Source organism: Mesoplodon bidens, assembly GCF_964165515.1.
Source record: "Mesoplodon bidens genome assembly, chromosome: 9".
NCBI classification, from domain to species: Eukaryota; Metazoa; Chordata; class Mammalia; order Artiodactyla; family Ziphiidae; genus Mesoplodon; species Mesoplodon bidens.
Window position 1 is genome coordinate 88,413,148 of NC_138166.1, and position 17,004 is coordinate 88,430,151.

Consider the following 17,004-nt stretch of genomic DNA (forward strand, 5'->3'; position numbering starts at 1 on the left):
GTAATAACCATAAATGGAGTATTATCTATAAAACTTTTGAGTTCACTATGTTGTACACCCGAAACTTATTATTGTAAATCAACTATACAGCAAAAAAAAAAAAAAAAAAAAAGATTGGGTGTGGTAAACTGCTTTGAAAGTTGCTTTTGCATTAAGATTCATTTAGAAACTAACACACCATTGTAAAGCAATTATACTCCAATAAAGATGTTTTAAAAAAAAAAAGATTCATTTAAAGGCACCAGATGGAAGAGAGCCGGCCATTGTGACATTACAAAAATACGTTTCTATTAAGGCAAAGAGGATTTGAGAGATTTGCTACAGAAACTTACTGCCATGAACCTCTAAAATCTCCCAAAGTAAGCCAATCCTCTTTAAATTTCTTAAATAGAAACTGACCTGTAGCCTGAGAAGTGGTTTGTGATTGATCCAGCTGCCAGGCATTAGAAGACACGTTGCTTACCATCGTTTGTAGTAAAATGTCCCACCACTATACAAGGCAAAAATTGTAGAGCTTTTGAAACTGCACACAAGCACTTGAAAGGTAATGGTGACTGGAAACACCTGCAAGAAATTTATCACTTTTATTAAAAAGCAATGATTGTACAATTCCAGATAAAAAACCAGGTGTCTGATGAGTTGTTTCTGAAGGTAGAAAATAGCCCTTTATAAGAAATCATGGTAAAAAGACTCATTCAATTTGTTTGGCAAAACATTTTATTCACAAAATGTCCCTTTCCTCCTTAACTCTGCTCAAATAACTCGTAAGACTGGAAGCCGACATCTGATATTTACACAGCTCAAAATCTGAATACTCACTAATGTCTTAGCTGTTCTACATACTCTGCTGCTGTCTAGTCCCCTCCTCCCCCGATCTCTGTTCTTAAATCACAATATGAATGAAGAGCTCGGAGGCTGGATAAATCAAATCCCCATCATCCCTCCCCAGCCCCACAACACATAATCTGTTACGAAATCCTACTTAAAAATCATCCCCTTTTTCTTTGGAGGATGATGCCATTTTCTGGAATGAAAGCAACTTAACACAGAAATGATTTGTGATTGCAAGTGATACACAAAGACATTTTTATCACGTTGGGGAGTAACTACTGCTTCTCTCCGTTCACGGGAATCTTCTTTACATCTTAAAAACTATAAATAATCCAATGTGCCAAAGAACTATTACAACTTTTCCCTTAAAAAATATGGGTCTTATTTCTTCTAAATGTAGACCAAGCTCTTCCTTCCCCTCACCTATCTCTGGTACCCTCACAGCTTGCCTTACTTGATTGAAATTGAGGACATTTTGCAACATCTTAGTGATTTAAGTAGGTAAAGCTCAGAGGAATGTCTCAGTATGATACTGAGGAGACAAAAAGACAATGAGCTCTAGGCATCAGCTGATGCAAACCAACTATACCAGCTTTGGAGATGTAAGGGTCACCCCAGGCAGCCTACTACAAAAACTTTTAAGCATCTTTAATGGTACCCTGAGGGCAGCTGCTGGCACTGAGCATCAAATAGATGGAAGGTGCTAAATTTGTAATGCTCTGCCCTCCTCCCACCAGGCAACTGGAGGACAAAAAGCCGAATACCCACAACTCCCTCCTTCCCTCTCTGGCTTAGAATCTTAGGAATGTTTCGTCTAATTTGTTTTCTTGCTAATCAACTGATGAAGAGTGGGAATGGGTATCAGGAACCATTAGAAGGTTTCTCAGGAACTTGAGGGAATAAGAGATCTTGGTAAGGGTTTATTTATTCATGGGACAAAAGTCATACCCTGGTCCCTCCCTTCTCTGCAATGTCCACTGTGAGGAAGCTGCTAGAAAGAGAGAGCACACTACAGAGTCTCCCACCCCAGCCTGGCACACACTGAACATATTCCAATGCTTATGACTAGTTATTTTACTGACACTGTTTATACTCGTTTTCAAAGGTCACACATCTGTAATAAAAATGGATTTTATCTATATTGACAGTTCTTTCAACCCAAGACTGAACTGCCACAGGTAAATTCCATGCACATTTTTCAGAATAAAGCTATTGAGACCAAAATGCTCATAATTCTATTTACTCCTAGCCAAAGAGAAACAAACTACAACAAATTGTAGGATCTTGATTTCAGATCTCTACGTTGGGGTCCTCTCAAGTGTGCATCTGTGGAGATGCTCAGGTCTTTGCTACATTGTCTCATATGCCAGCTGTCCACCAATGAGCATGTCCACCAGCCCAGAGCTAATTCACTGGTTTACAATTACTCCTGACCTAATGCTTTCCACCTCCCCTCACCACAGGCATTTGGCACTGAGAGAGAAGTCAGCTAGAGGCAGGGTACAAATGAGCAAAATACAGATACTGCTGCTTTCCAAATACAGACAGGAACGTGGTAAGGATTCTCAGCCCCACTTTGAGCTACAACAGAACATATAAATATTTTCACATTACATTACATCCCGTTCATATTCATCTACACACACATTCACATACTCTGCCAGATATTCGCATCCTTATGGACACACACCCCTAGTATCAATGCTTGTAACAATGTATAACAAGATACATGCTACACAGATATGTATACCCTGTAAAAAACCCACAGAGAAACACCCAGAGGCCCCCAAAGAATAGAGGCATAAACAGATACAAGATTATAGGTGTTGCTCAGTAGAAAACTACGCGAGTGACCAGAGGTTGCTGAAGAAACTGGAAGTAGGGGATCAGAAGTGAAAAAAATATGCAGAAGGGAGGAAACGTGCTCAGGGAATGACCGCGAGATATTTATTAGAATCCTTAAAAATTATCAGGTGACCTTCCCAGAAGAATGGAAGGGGTTTGGTAGGGGTGGCACAGATCAGCTCAGCTTTCGTGGTTTTTCTTCACTTGACACAATGACCCAATTAAAGTACCATATTCATTTTGCATAACTGGACACGAAGAAGGAAAAAACTATTTGGATTGTGTCTAAATACTTTAGAACTAGATAGAAACGTATCAAATGCATTAATGGTTTTAGCTGGATGAAAAAGAAAAGAAAGGATCAAAAATAAATTCCTAATAAAAAATGAAAAAGCATTTATCATATGACAATAGAACTGTGGTAAAGGTTCTGTACACATTAAATAAAATAATTCAAGTATCCCCCATATTCTCCTGGTACCTCACGACTCTGGTCAAGCTGTGAAGTGAGTATACAGGTGTGTACACACACACACACACACACACACACACACTGTATTTTCTGGCTAGTCATTTGCTATTTGATCTTTGTTCTAAGGGTAGAGTTTTGGATGCCTTAAACACCAATCTCTCTTGTAAACAAACTAAACCCTCTATCTCTGGGGCACAAAATTACATGGTCTTGACCCAGAGAAAGATGAAAGGCATTTAATAGACATTTCTCCTCCAATTAGGGATGAGTCTGACCCTCTATAAAATGGTCTATTTGCTCTTTTAACAGGGATTGAAATCAGTTTCAACTTGGATTGAAAAATAAGTTAACCAAGGGGAATAAATTGTTTAAAAAGTATTAACTAGTGTCTATTAGATTTATTTCCTTATAACCAAATACTACAGAAAAAAACCAATTCCCAGGGCATTTCAGACATTCTGTTCTTACATGCGCTTATTTCACTGTATGAGTGCTTTAATCTGTCCATACATATCCTCCTGTTAATAAGACCAGCAGAGGTGTTCAGACTGAGGAACACACACACTCTAAAGCCAGAATCTAAAACCTCGTGGACCCAGTTATATGCTGTCTGTGTACATCAACACTGTTTCAGTAACTAAAAATTGTAATATTTCCCATCAACATAAAAAGAGTGATACTACGTCATGTAAGGCTCTATCCTGTTAGGAGTTATCCTGTCAAGACTCCAGATATGCAGCAATCAAATAGCCCCTGGGGACAGGTTCTTCTATTAAACAATAAGAAAAGTAGCTTTTGTTGTTCTTGTTTTTAAGAGGATATCTAACACATGGTATTTATAGCACCATCAGTCTGAGGAAATCTACAGTACCTTTTGAGTCCATGAACAAGTTCACACCTAATTCCACACCTTTTAGTATAGACCTTCACTGGCACCGGACAGCTGTCAATGTCCAGAACGACAAATTGATCTGAAAACCCTGTGACTTCGGTGGAGAAACAGCATCCACATTTTATGTGACAAAAAACCCGAGCAGCCTAAGTGACTTCCCCAAAGCAACCCGGTGGTTCTAGGACACTAATCGCAGACCCATCAGAGAATAGCTCCAGATAGTAGAATAAACACACCACATCCTGGGTGAGCTCAAGAGGCCCTGAGAGCCAAATCTCGACATAAGAACACAACCTGAACCCAGCGCAGAAGGAGAGGCCTCTGTCTGTGTGCAAAAAGATGGGCTGGTAAGTCTGACGGCCTCCAGAGCACGTACCTGGGTGAGACAATGAAGGTCCGAACTGAGTGAAGGAGAAGGAACTAAAAACACTGTCACGCTTTCCTCTTCTCCCAAGTGATCACAAACCACACGAGAGCACACACACACCTACATGTGCCATCCGGACACTGTTCTTCTTTCTCAGTGTTATCCCACGGGAGGAAAACCAGACCTTTGAAATGATTAGCAAAAGGGGGGCATGTTTCTATTAATACATATGATAAAACACGCACACTCCCATACCCATCAAGAACATTAAGATGACATCCCCCCCCCAAAAAAATTTCCATTTTAGTTGTGATTTGGCCTGATACACCACACCCACTGAATATATTGGTTCACTCATTAGCCTGGCTGGTCATAACTATCAGAGTTGCCTAGCGGAGCTGACCCTCTCTGGTTGAGAAGCATTTCAAAGGCTTAACCTCCCCCACGTGGAGCCCACCCTCAGTGCCTGTCTGTGCTCTCTGGGTGCCCCTGCCCCCGCAGCCAGCTTCTCCTGGGCCATCCTGGCGTCACCGTCTCAGCTCGAGGCTAATGAACCAGAAAACTGAGAGAAGACAGAAAAAGTCTCTCTTTCCCAATTCATACACAACCTTTCTTTCTTATTAACACTGTGCCATACAGAGATGCTGCAGGTTTGTTCTAAGTACAGAAAGCAAAAGGTGTGAAAGCATATGACTTTTCCATAGAAACAAAAAAAGGAATAATGTGGGCAAGGATTCCCACCAGTCCTGCCCCAGGGTCACCAGGGTGCACAGGGACACCTGCTTCTTTCCCAACACACGGGAGAAATCCCAGCCCCAGCATACCAGTGCCTCGGTTCACCCGGCCACTCGGTTGTTCCTGGTTGGTGGGGGGGGGTGGTGGTGCCTGGAGCATCTGCCTGAAAAGTGCTGCTGTGGGTGGCAGGGTGATGGAATAAGGGGAAAGGCCACAGGAGGATAAAGACTGTTACAGCAGAGAATCATCAGGACAGGGATAATCTTGTCCAAGACCGTGGATGTAAAACTAGTAGCTCTGGGGACTCAGATTTCAATAAGCAAGTACAGTGCTGAAATTTTGGTAGAAACAACAAATGGAAAGGCTGTTCAACAGTGGAGAACTGTTCTTTTTTCCTATTTCAGGGTTGGGGGCTCCTATTCAGGGTCCACAAATGTTGGTCTGTATAGGCATGAGAAATCTGAGAAGTCCATCCCTCTGAGGATTCTCTGGCACACGGCGGGTGATTCAGCATTAACCAAGGTGAAATGGTGGCCAGCCCCTGGCTCACTAGCCTCTGGTCTCTCTACTCCAGGAAGGCCTCAGTTCTTCTTGGCCTCCTTGTGAGGCTGGCCTTTGGTTGTTCCCAGGGTGTTCCACACCTCTGTGTACATTAGGGTCCCAATGAAGACAAACAAGGTGCCCAGCCAATGCCACCGAGTGAAAGGGTTCTGGAAGTACAAGATGGAAAAGATGAGGCTCACAAACTTGCGTAGAGTCACAACGAGGGTAACGGTGAGGGAGGCGCATTCTGTGGTCAGGATGAAGACGCCCCGGATGCACACGTACCTGGAGGGGCAGGGTTAAGGCGGTTTTCTGTAGACAACCCAGAGATCAGTGGGAGAACCTTCTGGCATGGTTCTTGGCTTCAACATTCATGTTCTAGGACCCAAAAAACATGGGGCTTGGCTACAGCTGCCCTGAGACTCTTCCTTGATAGAATATCCTGCAGAATTCCTGGCCTGCCATTCCATTTGTGGATCCTAACTTGAAACTGCCTGAAAGCCTCCTATTATTCTCATCCTGGATTCTTGCCAGAGTTTACAGAGAAGTCACCTCCCCAGTAATGACAGAAGGTAACACTCTCCATAAAGGTGGTCACACCTCCTCCCAAAAAGAACTCTGTAGGGCAAACGAATGAGGTGACTTCAGAGGAATGAGGTCAATCTCAATCTGTTTCATTGTTTCAAAGACTCAATGATTTTTATAATGGACTTAACAGTGGTTTCCAAAGAGCCATTTTAAAAATTAGGTTTTAGTTAATTTGAAATTTCTTGCAGGATTTTGTGGCAGCTTGTGAAATATCCTAGGACACTGGAAAACTCCATGTAGAAATCACAGCACATTTCTGTCATATACTAATCCTTAATTACCCATTGATTTCTACACCTCCAACCAGAGCTTTTCCTTCCTGGTGCCCTGGGGCCTACTGACCCTCCACACCACCAGCATCTCTTCCCCCACCTCTTCCCGCAACAAAGGAGCTCACTGGATGGGCCTGTCTGTCTCCTGCTTACCGCAGAAGAGATCAAGGCAAAAACAGAACTCATGGCACTGCACCACTAGAAGAAAAGAATAAACATTCCTATGCCAAAATACCACAGCAAAGGGGTGCAAAGGATACTGGGTGATGACATTCATGAGGAGGTAGAACCACATGACGGGCACTATCACACCAACGACTGGAACCTGATATAATTCTGCAAAGACGAAGAGAAGAGAGAGTTGTATCACTTCGGACAGCTTATGTTTTCATCTTTTTGAACAAAGTAACGCAGATGAACATAATAGAAATAGAAGCGTTATTTCTCTTGCAAATACATTTGGATCATACACCACTTACTTGCCTTGATTCAAGGCTACACCAGCCTCAAGAGTCATTACATTGGTATAATGTAATGATAGTATAAATTGGTGTTTTTTTGTTTTGGTTTGTTTTGTTATAAATTTATTTATTTATTTTTGGCTGTGTTGGGTCTTCGTTGCTGTGCGTGGGCTTTTCTCTCTAGCTGTGGCGAGCGGGGGCTACTCTTCGTTGCAGTGTGCAGGCTTCTCATTGCGGTGGCTTCTCTTGTTGCGGAGCACAGGCTCTAGGCGCACAGGCTTCAGTAGTTGTGGCGCACGGGCTTAGTTGTTCCGCAGCATGTGGGATCTTCCTGGACCAGGGTTCGAACCCGTGTCCCCTGCATTGGCAGGTGGACTCTTAACCACTGCACCACCATGGAAGCCCTGGTGTTGTTTTAAAAATCAATTTCACAATATGTATTAAGGAGCCATAAAAGTATTGCTTCTGGGCTTCCCTGGTGGTGCAGTGGTTGAGAGTCTGCCTGCCGACGCAGGGGACACAAGTTCGTGCACAGGTCTGGGAGGCTCCCACATGCCGCGGAGCGGCTAGGCCCGTGAGCCATGGCCACTGAGCCTGCACATCCAGAGCCTGTGCTCTGCAATGGGAGAGGCCACAACAGTGAGAGGCCCACGTACTGCAAAAAAAAAAAAAAAAAAAAAAAAGTATTGCTTCTTATTCTTAGGAATCAATCCTAGTTAATTCAAAAGAAAAAAGTTTTATATATTTTGCAGTCATATTTATAATAAGGAAAAACTCTGAATCCATCTAAAGGTCCAATGATAGAGCAAGGACTATGTAACCTAAGGTAAGCAAACTAGATGAGGCATTATATACTTGACAAAAAAAAATCGTAAAGATTATATATAGTCATATAAAAAACACAGAATGAAAGTGAAAAAGCAAGTATAAAGTTATATCTACACAAGGATTACGACTATGTAAGAATGTATGCGAATAGAGTCAGGAAGGAAACTGGTAAAATGAAATTAGCTCACGTGTAGGGTGATGAACTGTAACTTTCCTTCCTTTAAACACATTCTTATGTTAGTTTTATATCCTGAGACTTGCACACTAAATATGTGGGAGGAAATAAAATATCCCAAATCAGAGAATAAGGACATAGTAATCCTCAAAGGGTCAGTTTTTTTTATATTGCTAAATTGTTTGTGGGGCTTGAATTATACAGCATAACTGAGGAAAGTGTAACAAAGTGATGTTGAGATCTGGTCAGTAAATGAACATTAATTTTCTTTTGCAAAAAATAAAAATTCATATATATAAATAATTTATTAAAATTATATGTCTGGATTAGTGGGAAATCCCCATAATTTGGTATTCTATTGTCTTTGAAACACTTAGCAAGTATTGAACTGAAAAGAAAGTTAACAAATGTTATTACTGTTTAATAACCTCAGAGATTCACTGTATCAATTTGCTGAGGAAAGACAATCAGTATGACATAAAGTATTTAGACAGATGTACAGTTCCCTTAGAATATTCAAGGATAACACGTTCATCTGAGACACTTAAGCAAGAGAAAAAAATGTAGACTTCACTTAGGAATGATTCTAAAGATTCAATTTTTTGAAAGCAGACCTTAAAAAAATTTTTATAAAAATACCCATCCCTGTGACTTTTAGAAGGAGCATTCTAGTAACTAAATCAACATCAATCCTAAGGAATTTGATAATGTGTTTATTTCCATAGCCCTTTGCTATGTGGGGACTCTAAGAGACCTTAAAAACCACTGCATCAAAAATCAGCTATATGTCAATTATACCTCAATAAAAAAAAGTCAGAAATTACTGAGTAATTCAGAGCCTTAAAAACTTTCTTACACGCTGCCGCCATCACACACTTTTTTGCAGGCAAACGGGACAGGCAATTCTGCAAACTCAAACAGAGAACAGTCACAACTTCACAACTTGTGACCAGATAGCAAACAAATGTTTACTCAGCACCTACTGTCATTCTACAAAATACACTTACCATTTTAGGTCTGAGCAACATGAAGACTTAATTTTAAAAATGTGTATTTGTTCCTTGTGTATTCATTTGTCTGTAATAACAAGCTATGTCTTTTAGTAGATAATAGGATTATATCAGTAATTTATTTCAAGTTAACTGGCAATTATTAGCTAATTTATTAAATACTTTAAAAAGTAATAGCTAGGGGCTTCCCTGGTGGCGCAGTGGTTGAGAGTCCGCCTGCCGATGCAGGGGACACGGGTTCGTGCCCTGGTCCGGGAAGATCCCACATGCCGCGGAGCGGCTGGGCCCGTGAGCCATGGCCACTAAGTCTGCACGTCCGGAGCCTGTGCTCCGCAATGGGAGAGGCCACAGCAGTGAGAGGCCTGCGTACCGCAAAATAAAAAAAAAGTAATAGCTAACTTACACTGTAGACATTTGAACTAATTTTGTTCACTCCTGCTGCCTATCTGCCCTGTAACTAGGAAAAAGCCCTGTCATCATTTTTGTTCCTCCTTGCTCAGAGGCAGCTCGGCCTGGATCTGTGAGCAGACTGCCTTTCCCAGCAGAGACGGATGAACAGGAGTAAAAAAGCTGGACTGCTGCCCAACTTCTCACGGCTCCAGTCACTGCAGTATTATTACTGTTTGTTTGCATTCTCAGAACATCATACATTCCACATTCAAATGCAAACACAAATTCCACAGCAAAACAGAAAATTTGAAGATACTGTCTTGCTTCATTTGCAAATAACTGAGAAGTGCCTATAAAGGCTTTTGCTGCTGCAACCACTGATTAATGGCACTATATTCCAGGAAGGTGGAAAGGGGGCTGTTTCCGGGGTGACAGATGATTTGGATAAGATCATGAAAAAAGCAGTGGTCAAGTCGAGAGTAAAATGAAGACGCTGCCTCTGAAACTGTTAGGTAATTCTACTAGATAACCCCAAACTCACCAGAATTATTGAAGAGAACTGCATGGTCATAAATGTCAGAAGCCAGGAAGATGAAACCAGGAAGTGGAAGGGCATGCTAGGGGAAGAAACATTTCATGTAAATTTAAATGCAAAAACATTATAGAAGAATTAGAGTATCTTTACAATGACTGAAAGTTTTACAAGTTGTTTAACAAGCAATATCAAGAAAAGCAAGTCAGACTTATTTATTAAGTTAAAAGTATCCAGTGCTACTGACCACTTACATTGTAGGGCATGATATCAACCCCCAAATTACAGTTCTTGCCCTTTGAAGTCTGATGGTCATTACACACAAAACAAAAAAATAAGAGCCAGCATCCTTTCCTCAACAAAAGGGAATGGAAAATTGAAACACACAGTCATTCTGCCCGAAGGATCTGCTACATTTTTACTATTTTTGAGAACGGTTCAACAAATAAAACGGATTTAAAAATTATATGGAATGTGCAGGCAGATTTTAGGGAGTTCAGGAAACTAGTGGGAAAAGAGATTGGAGGACAATATGAAGTCAGGGATAAAGAAATGAAGACAAGAATAAAAAGAGATTGAAGAGGAAGGGGAAACAATAGGTAAGCAAAGATAAGGTGCTTGACAACAATCCACCACTACTACCACCGCAATAAGAAGGAATCACAGTAAACATTTACCAAGCAGTTAACTATACACCAGGTACCATGCTAAAAGAAACATGGAAACCAAACGGAATGTCCCTTTATTTTTTAAGTTCTCAGCCGCATACTCTAGTTCTAAGTAAATATCTCAAATCGCTTGTCTGCCACTTCAGTACAAACGGTTGGCAGGGAAGGAATCCCTGAGATTACTGAATCTGGAGGCAATGATACCACCATGACCTTGAGGAGCCCGGCATTATTTCAACAGAAAAGACGAACGAGAAAGAGGAAAGTTAGAGGAGGTGGCTCTAGATCAGCAGTTTCAAACAAGAAGCGAAAGCATATATAATTAACTAATTAAAAATCTCTCCATCAAAGGACTAAAGCCCATCTGAGGGACTTACTCCTCAAATCCCATCTTCCCCAACTCTCCCAAACGCCTGCCCGCACATATTCTCCTTGGCATGGGGTTTCTGAAACTTCTATTCCCTTTCTAGGTTTCCATATTGGTTTTAACTTGATTTCATCTATAGGAACATTGGGTTCCTTGCCCCTTGGGGTTGTTCCTGGTTGGCAGACATGTTCTGTCCACACTGACTGAGGATGAGCCCCTCGTGTAGAGAACTGTGACAGCCTATTAAAAGTGCCAAAGTCCGTGCGCCCCCAAACAGTTTATTGGATAATAAATTGATCCTTCAACTACATGAGAAGGATGACATATCACATTTGAAACAACATATTACAGTAACAATAACAACTCAATAATTTTCATCTTTCCTGGGTTCAAGAAATTGCTTACATTATAAAACAAAGCCTCCTTGGAGTGTTTCCCAAATTGTTTGTACAGAGTCTCTTGGAAAATACCCATCCTTGCTGACATCAGAAGAGCGAAAGTCAGTGCCCCGATACCTAAAAAGCAAACATCAAGTTACAAGATGCCTGCATTTGCTAACTTCCAGATCTTTTCTTAAAGAACATTAAGTTCTACAAACATTACACACTAAATGTGGAACATGTACAAAATTTAAAAAGAAATAAAAATCAACCACAATATTACCATCCAGTCCTAAATAGTTTGCTATCTCTCTCTGTATATATACTTAGGTAGATATTTTATGCTGAGACAGGATCATAATGAATATATAATTTTATATCTTGCTTTCTTCACGACCTTTTTCCTGGATTTTCCTTCAGGTCATTCATTAAAATTTTTTCAAAAGTATGGCTGCATATTATTCTATCATGTGGATGTACCATACTTAAATGTCTTATAATAGGAGAATGGTTAGATTACTTCCAATTATTTCATCATTAAAATCAATGTACATCCTAGTACATAAATCTTTACACAAAATGTTGATTATTTCCTTAGGATAAACTCTCATAAGGGGGATTACTGAGTCAAAGGTTGTAGACCTTTTAAAAACTCAATACATACACATACTTTTTTTCCCAGAAAGGCTGTGTCAATTTACCATAAACAGTTTATATGGAAATGGTTGCCTTACTGCATCCTCGGCAGCCATGAGAATAATCATTTATTATCTTGCCAACATAAGAGACCAAAATTAAAAGGTACTGCATTTTGGATTCAATTTGCATTTCTTTGATTACTAGACTAGCAAGGCTGAACATAAGTTTACTGAACATTAATTGTGTCCCCATGAATTGTGTGTTCATATCTTGTGCAAGTTCTTATTGGATAAGGTATCTTTCTAATAGCTGATAAAGAGCTTTCTATGTTAAGAACAACAACCTAAAGAGATAAAGTTTCAAAGTCAAGAGGCGAGGAGAATACAGTTCTTTCATTGCTACTTTTCTTCCATTTGGTCAGTCTCAATATCTTATTGCCATCACTAACTTTCCCCTCTCTATCATACGCAGCAAGGGCAAAGCTCTATAGGAGTTGTTTAATTAATTCAACAAAGAGATATCTGTATTTTTGAAAACTTCCCAGGAGATTGTGATGATCCGTCAGGTTTGGGAACATTATTGCCATGTGGAACAGCTTATGAGGAAAATAAATCTAAGATTTAGAGATGGGTCCCTTGGAAATTTAGAGAGTCAACTGCTGTAATGTGCCCTCCTTTTGCAGAAGCTTCTGCTCAGCAGACAGATCATAAAGAAATGGATGATGCTCCACTCCCAGAGAGTGTGACGGGCAACTAGACACAGACTTTTCTTTCTACACCAGTGGCAACCAAGAAAGCATCCATGCTGTAGAACACGGTACCATGAATACAGACTTTTTTTTTTTCGTTTCTTGAACACTAAGGTTCAGAGATACATAATCCCAGATGCCTCTCTCTTCTATGGCATAATTTGTTTAGCCGAAGCTTCTTGCCAAGAAACATGTCCCTTAGGAGAAACCTCTGAAAACAGAACTGCAGAGGCAATTAGCTTTATTGTAATTACTGTACTTGCCTAGCAACCACCATGCAAATGCCTGGAATCCATCATTCTCACTCGAGCTCGACTGGGAAGTCTAGGAAATAAGAAAAAATATGAGGTACAGAGACCAGAACTACATTCAAGGGGCCTCGATACAAGGGAAATATTTATGTTACCCATTTCCCTCTTCTCTTTCAGAGATTTAAATTCTTGGATTACATGAGCATTTACATTTATTATATCATTAATAAGTACCTGGGCCCCCAAGGCAAGTAGTGAATAGAAATCATTTGTGAACAGATTCTTACCACCTGCTTTGCTGACATGAAAGTGCAAATAAATATCCCCACGGACACCAGGGCAATGGAGGTATATTTGAATACACTGTATCTGCAAAAATAAGAAAAAGAGCACCTCAGGAAAGCACAGATACAAATTTCCACATGATGCTGACAGTCAGATGGTTCCTGAGAGTACAAATCACCAAAACACAATCAAGGGGATCACTTCCCAGCAGAGTCCACGTAAGTCTCTGCGTGAAAGAATCAGGATGCTGACTAGTTTCTAAACAACGCCCTTTCCGGTGGTGTTTAAGACGGTTTGTTTCCCATAGTTTGTGCACCAATAGATTGTTTCATCAGAAAACAAAGACAGGCCAGACCTGACAGCCCATCCTGCTCTCGAGTCCAGATGAAAGCCTGATAGATCTTAAGGGATGCCTGTTGCTTTTCCTGGCTTCTGGGGCCCAGACCTGAGTGTGAAGAGACACAGCACGCAGAGGAAGGACGGAAGGAATACCAGGGACAAGCAGCAGGACTCCACATGCAGAAAAGAATTCAACTGTCCCTTTTCAGGGGAGGGTACTGTCTTTATGTCTCTTAAATATTGTTTTTAAATGTTGGCATAGTTGGATAAAGCAAGTAATATTAACCTAATAGGACTATTAGCATTAATAACAGTGGCATTTCACATTAACTAAAATAGTATCAATTAACATCCCTCTCAGGCTCTTGGTGATAAAGCAAAAGGCCTCAGGCAGGAATGAAAAGAAGTTAAAACCTTACATCTGAAGTTTTCTACTCAAATACTTTGTATAGTTCTGGTCACAGCGCCTCAGAAAAAGGCCAGCGGAACTGGCTGAGGGGCCGAGCAAGGGGCCAAGAGCACCACGCTAGAGAAGAGGGGCGGCCGAGGACACAGGCACTGCTGCAGGCAGGTAGAAACGTAAGGGAACTCTTCAGGCTGCAAAGGTCAGAGAGAGAGGTCTAAAATTCAGGCCTAAACAACAATGAAGGGCATGGTTAAGGTGAATACAGATTTGGTCTTCAAATCCTGGAAAAGGGAACACACTATAAACGTGACGGGTGCTACTCAAGATAAACAAAAGGAGATAATTACTAATCCATGATATTAGACAGTCAGCTTAGGGAAATTCCTGTTCTCTGGGTGATATAGACTGGAGAGAGTCAAAAAAGACTTAGAGAGATTCAAGATGACAGACTAAAAACAAGCTCTTGGGCTTCCCTGGTGGCGCAGTGGTTGAGAGTCCGCCTGCCGATGCCGGGGACACGGGTTCGTGCCCCATTCTGGGAAGATCCCACATGCCGCGGAGCGGCTGGGCCCGTGAGCCATGGCCGCTGAGCCTGCGCGTCCGGAGCCTGTGCTCCACAAGCAACCGGAGAGGCCACAACAGTGAGAGGCCCCATACAGCAAAAAAACCCAAAAAACAAAAAAACAAGCTCTTAAGGAAAACTGCAATGTTTAAGGCCCCCGACATTTGGGGTATGTCAGGAGAATACATTCCTTTTATAATAAGTTCTTTTGTATCCCTGCTATGCGCCAAAATCAAAGGTTGGAAAGACCACGGGTCTGTCCCAATGTGAACTTTGCATTACCAAGAAGCACAGGGGGCACTTCAGAGATAATGAACCTGACCATTACCTCCGTGTGCTTGAATAGAGAGTACCTAGAAATCAACTACAATGGTGCTTATCTGGGGAATACATAAGCCTCAGGAGACGAAGAACTCATGATAAGGAGCCTTTTCATGACACAGCCCTTATTACTTAAAAACTCTAGCTTCCCACACTGACTTGACAGCTACTTTCCAAGCTGGTACAGAGAGTTTTAATACTTCGGGCTGGGTACTGAATACATTGAAAAGCAGGCACCAACTTGCACGATTTTGGTCTGAACAGTGAGGATGAACTTCCCCGAGAAGTGTTCCAGACTGCGTGGGCTGTCTCTGCCCCACACCTCTCCTCCCTGGGAGTGAGGCTCCGAATGAAGGTGAGAGACAAATGCTTGGAAACAGCATCCCAGATACTTCTGATATTTCCCAATGGTACCCAGAGAGAGCCACTGGTGACAGCTACAAAGAACAGTCCTGAAACTTTTCACTGCATCTTGTTTGGCCACTTGGGCCTCTGTTAGGAATTTTCTTTATAATATGTATGACTATTTCTTAGCTCATTATGTTGTACACTTCCTAGGACAGCACTGTCCCACAGAACTTCAGTGAAGCTGGCAATGTTCCACATCTGGGCTCTCCAAGACGGTCACCACTAGCCACATGTGGCTACTGAGCACTTAAAATGTGACTAGTGAGATGGAGAAACTATATATTTAATTTTATTTACTTTTTAATATTTAAATTTAAATGTAAATAGTCACATGTGCCAGTGGTGACCACGTGGGACAGTGAAGCTCTAGATCAGTTGGCTTCGTAGATTAGTATGGTACTAAAGATTCAACAATGACAAGAGTTTATTAATTCTACACAGAGAATATGCTGCTCCAGAGCCACAGGTAGGGCCTCTTACCTGGTCCACTGCCTCAGGAATGAGCACCACTGTCACAGACAGAAGTAAGAAACAAGGCAGATGGCCAAGCACAAACTTATCATCACTATGAGAAAAGGAATTCAGATGAGCTTATGGCTGGGGCTCAGCTTATCCTTCCTATACACAAAATATAAAAGAGTATTGTTTACCTTTTCTTCAAAATGATAATTCCTAGAATCATGTTGGCGATTAGAGAACCCTGTGAAAAGAGACAACAGAGTTTTAGTGCACTAGGGAAAGAAGATAACACAATTCAAGATAAGTATGAACAGGGGCAAGGTGGGGGAAATAGCTGGAAAGGAGAAGGTTGGGATGAATGATCAGTGAGGTACACCATGTTGCTAGGATGGCAGAAGTTACAAACCATAACAATCTACATGTAAAATAATACAACATTTTCAAGTTGACAATGAGAATAAAAATGATCAATTCTCAATAAGGGGTCAAAGCTGAAGCTGGGCTAGCAGGGATGAAGTATGTTACAAGCTTATTTTTGTCAAATTTCCCATCTAATTTATAGGAGCCTTTAATAAGCTTCTCCTCACCCACAGTCTGACTGAATGAAGTTGTGCAGGGATCTGTCTCTTGTCTGGAAAGTTGTCAATCAATCAGCAAGTGTCTACTGAAAGTCTATTCTGGGATCAATGCTCTGAAGGTCATCTTAGTCATTATAATCAGCTCTGGAAAGTGGCTTTAGGGACAGCACATTCCATCTCACAAAAATCTCAGGCCACACAGAAAAGTTGTAATTCCAATTTTTACCCATTTTGCATTCTTCTGCAATCCTAACTATATTCCCTCTTGAGTTTCTTTCCTGTTCTTCAGGGAACACTCTGTTCTTATTTATATACAAACTAGCTCTCCCACCATGCAGGAGGCAAAGATGAAAACCTCTGCTGCTTTGGGAGAAACCCTACCTTCATCAAGAATTTCCTTTTATGTAATTATCTGAACTCTCTATTTTCAAAAAAAATCAGAAAAGAGAAGTATCTATATCATGTACTAGAAGTAAATGTAATTTCATGGAAGAAACAAAAAGTGATGAGAAATAAGTTAAATAACATTCATAGCAAGAACGAATATAAAACCAACCAGATGAAGAAAATTACAGGTAAAATCTGTTATCCAGGGAAATTTTAACTTTCCTTTTATTAATCACCTGTAAGACCTCTGATAAGTAAAAGTAAA

At 40.9% G+C, this 17,004-nt stretch overlaps 1 protein-coding gene across 1 annotated transcript in view; it reads right to left on the reverse strand.

The window, feature by feature from the left end:
- Positions 1 to 5,003: 5,003 nt before the first annotated feature.
- SLC35B4 (solute carrier family 35 member B4) overlaps positions 5,004 to 17,004 on the reverse strand; it is a 37,620-nt gene continuing 25,619 nt past the window's right edge. The window contains exons 4-10 of the mRNA XM_081243796.1: positions 15,966 to 16,015; positions 13,282 to 13,363; positions 13,007 to 13,067; positions 11,382 to 11,491; positions 9,951 to 10,026; positions 6,806 to 6,881; positions 5,004 to 5,970 (exon numbers count right to left, since the gene is read on the reverse strand). Coding sequence (XP_081099922.1) covers positions 5,724 to 5,970; positions 6,806 to 6,881; positions 9,951 to 10,026; positions 11,382 to 11,491; positions 13,007 to 13,067; positions 13,282 to 13,363; positions 15,966 to 16,015 — 702 coding nt within the window. The 3' untranslated portion in view covers positions 5,004 to 5,723. The remainder of the gene's footprint in view (positions 5,971 to 6,805; positions 6,882 to 9,950; positions 10,027 to 11,381; positions 11,492 to 13,006; positions 13,068 to 13,281; positions 13,364 to 15,965; positions 16,016 to 17,004) is intronic.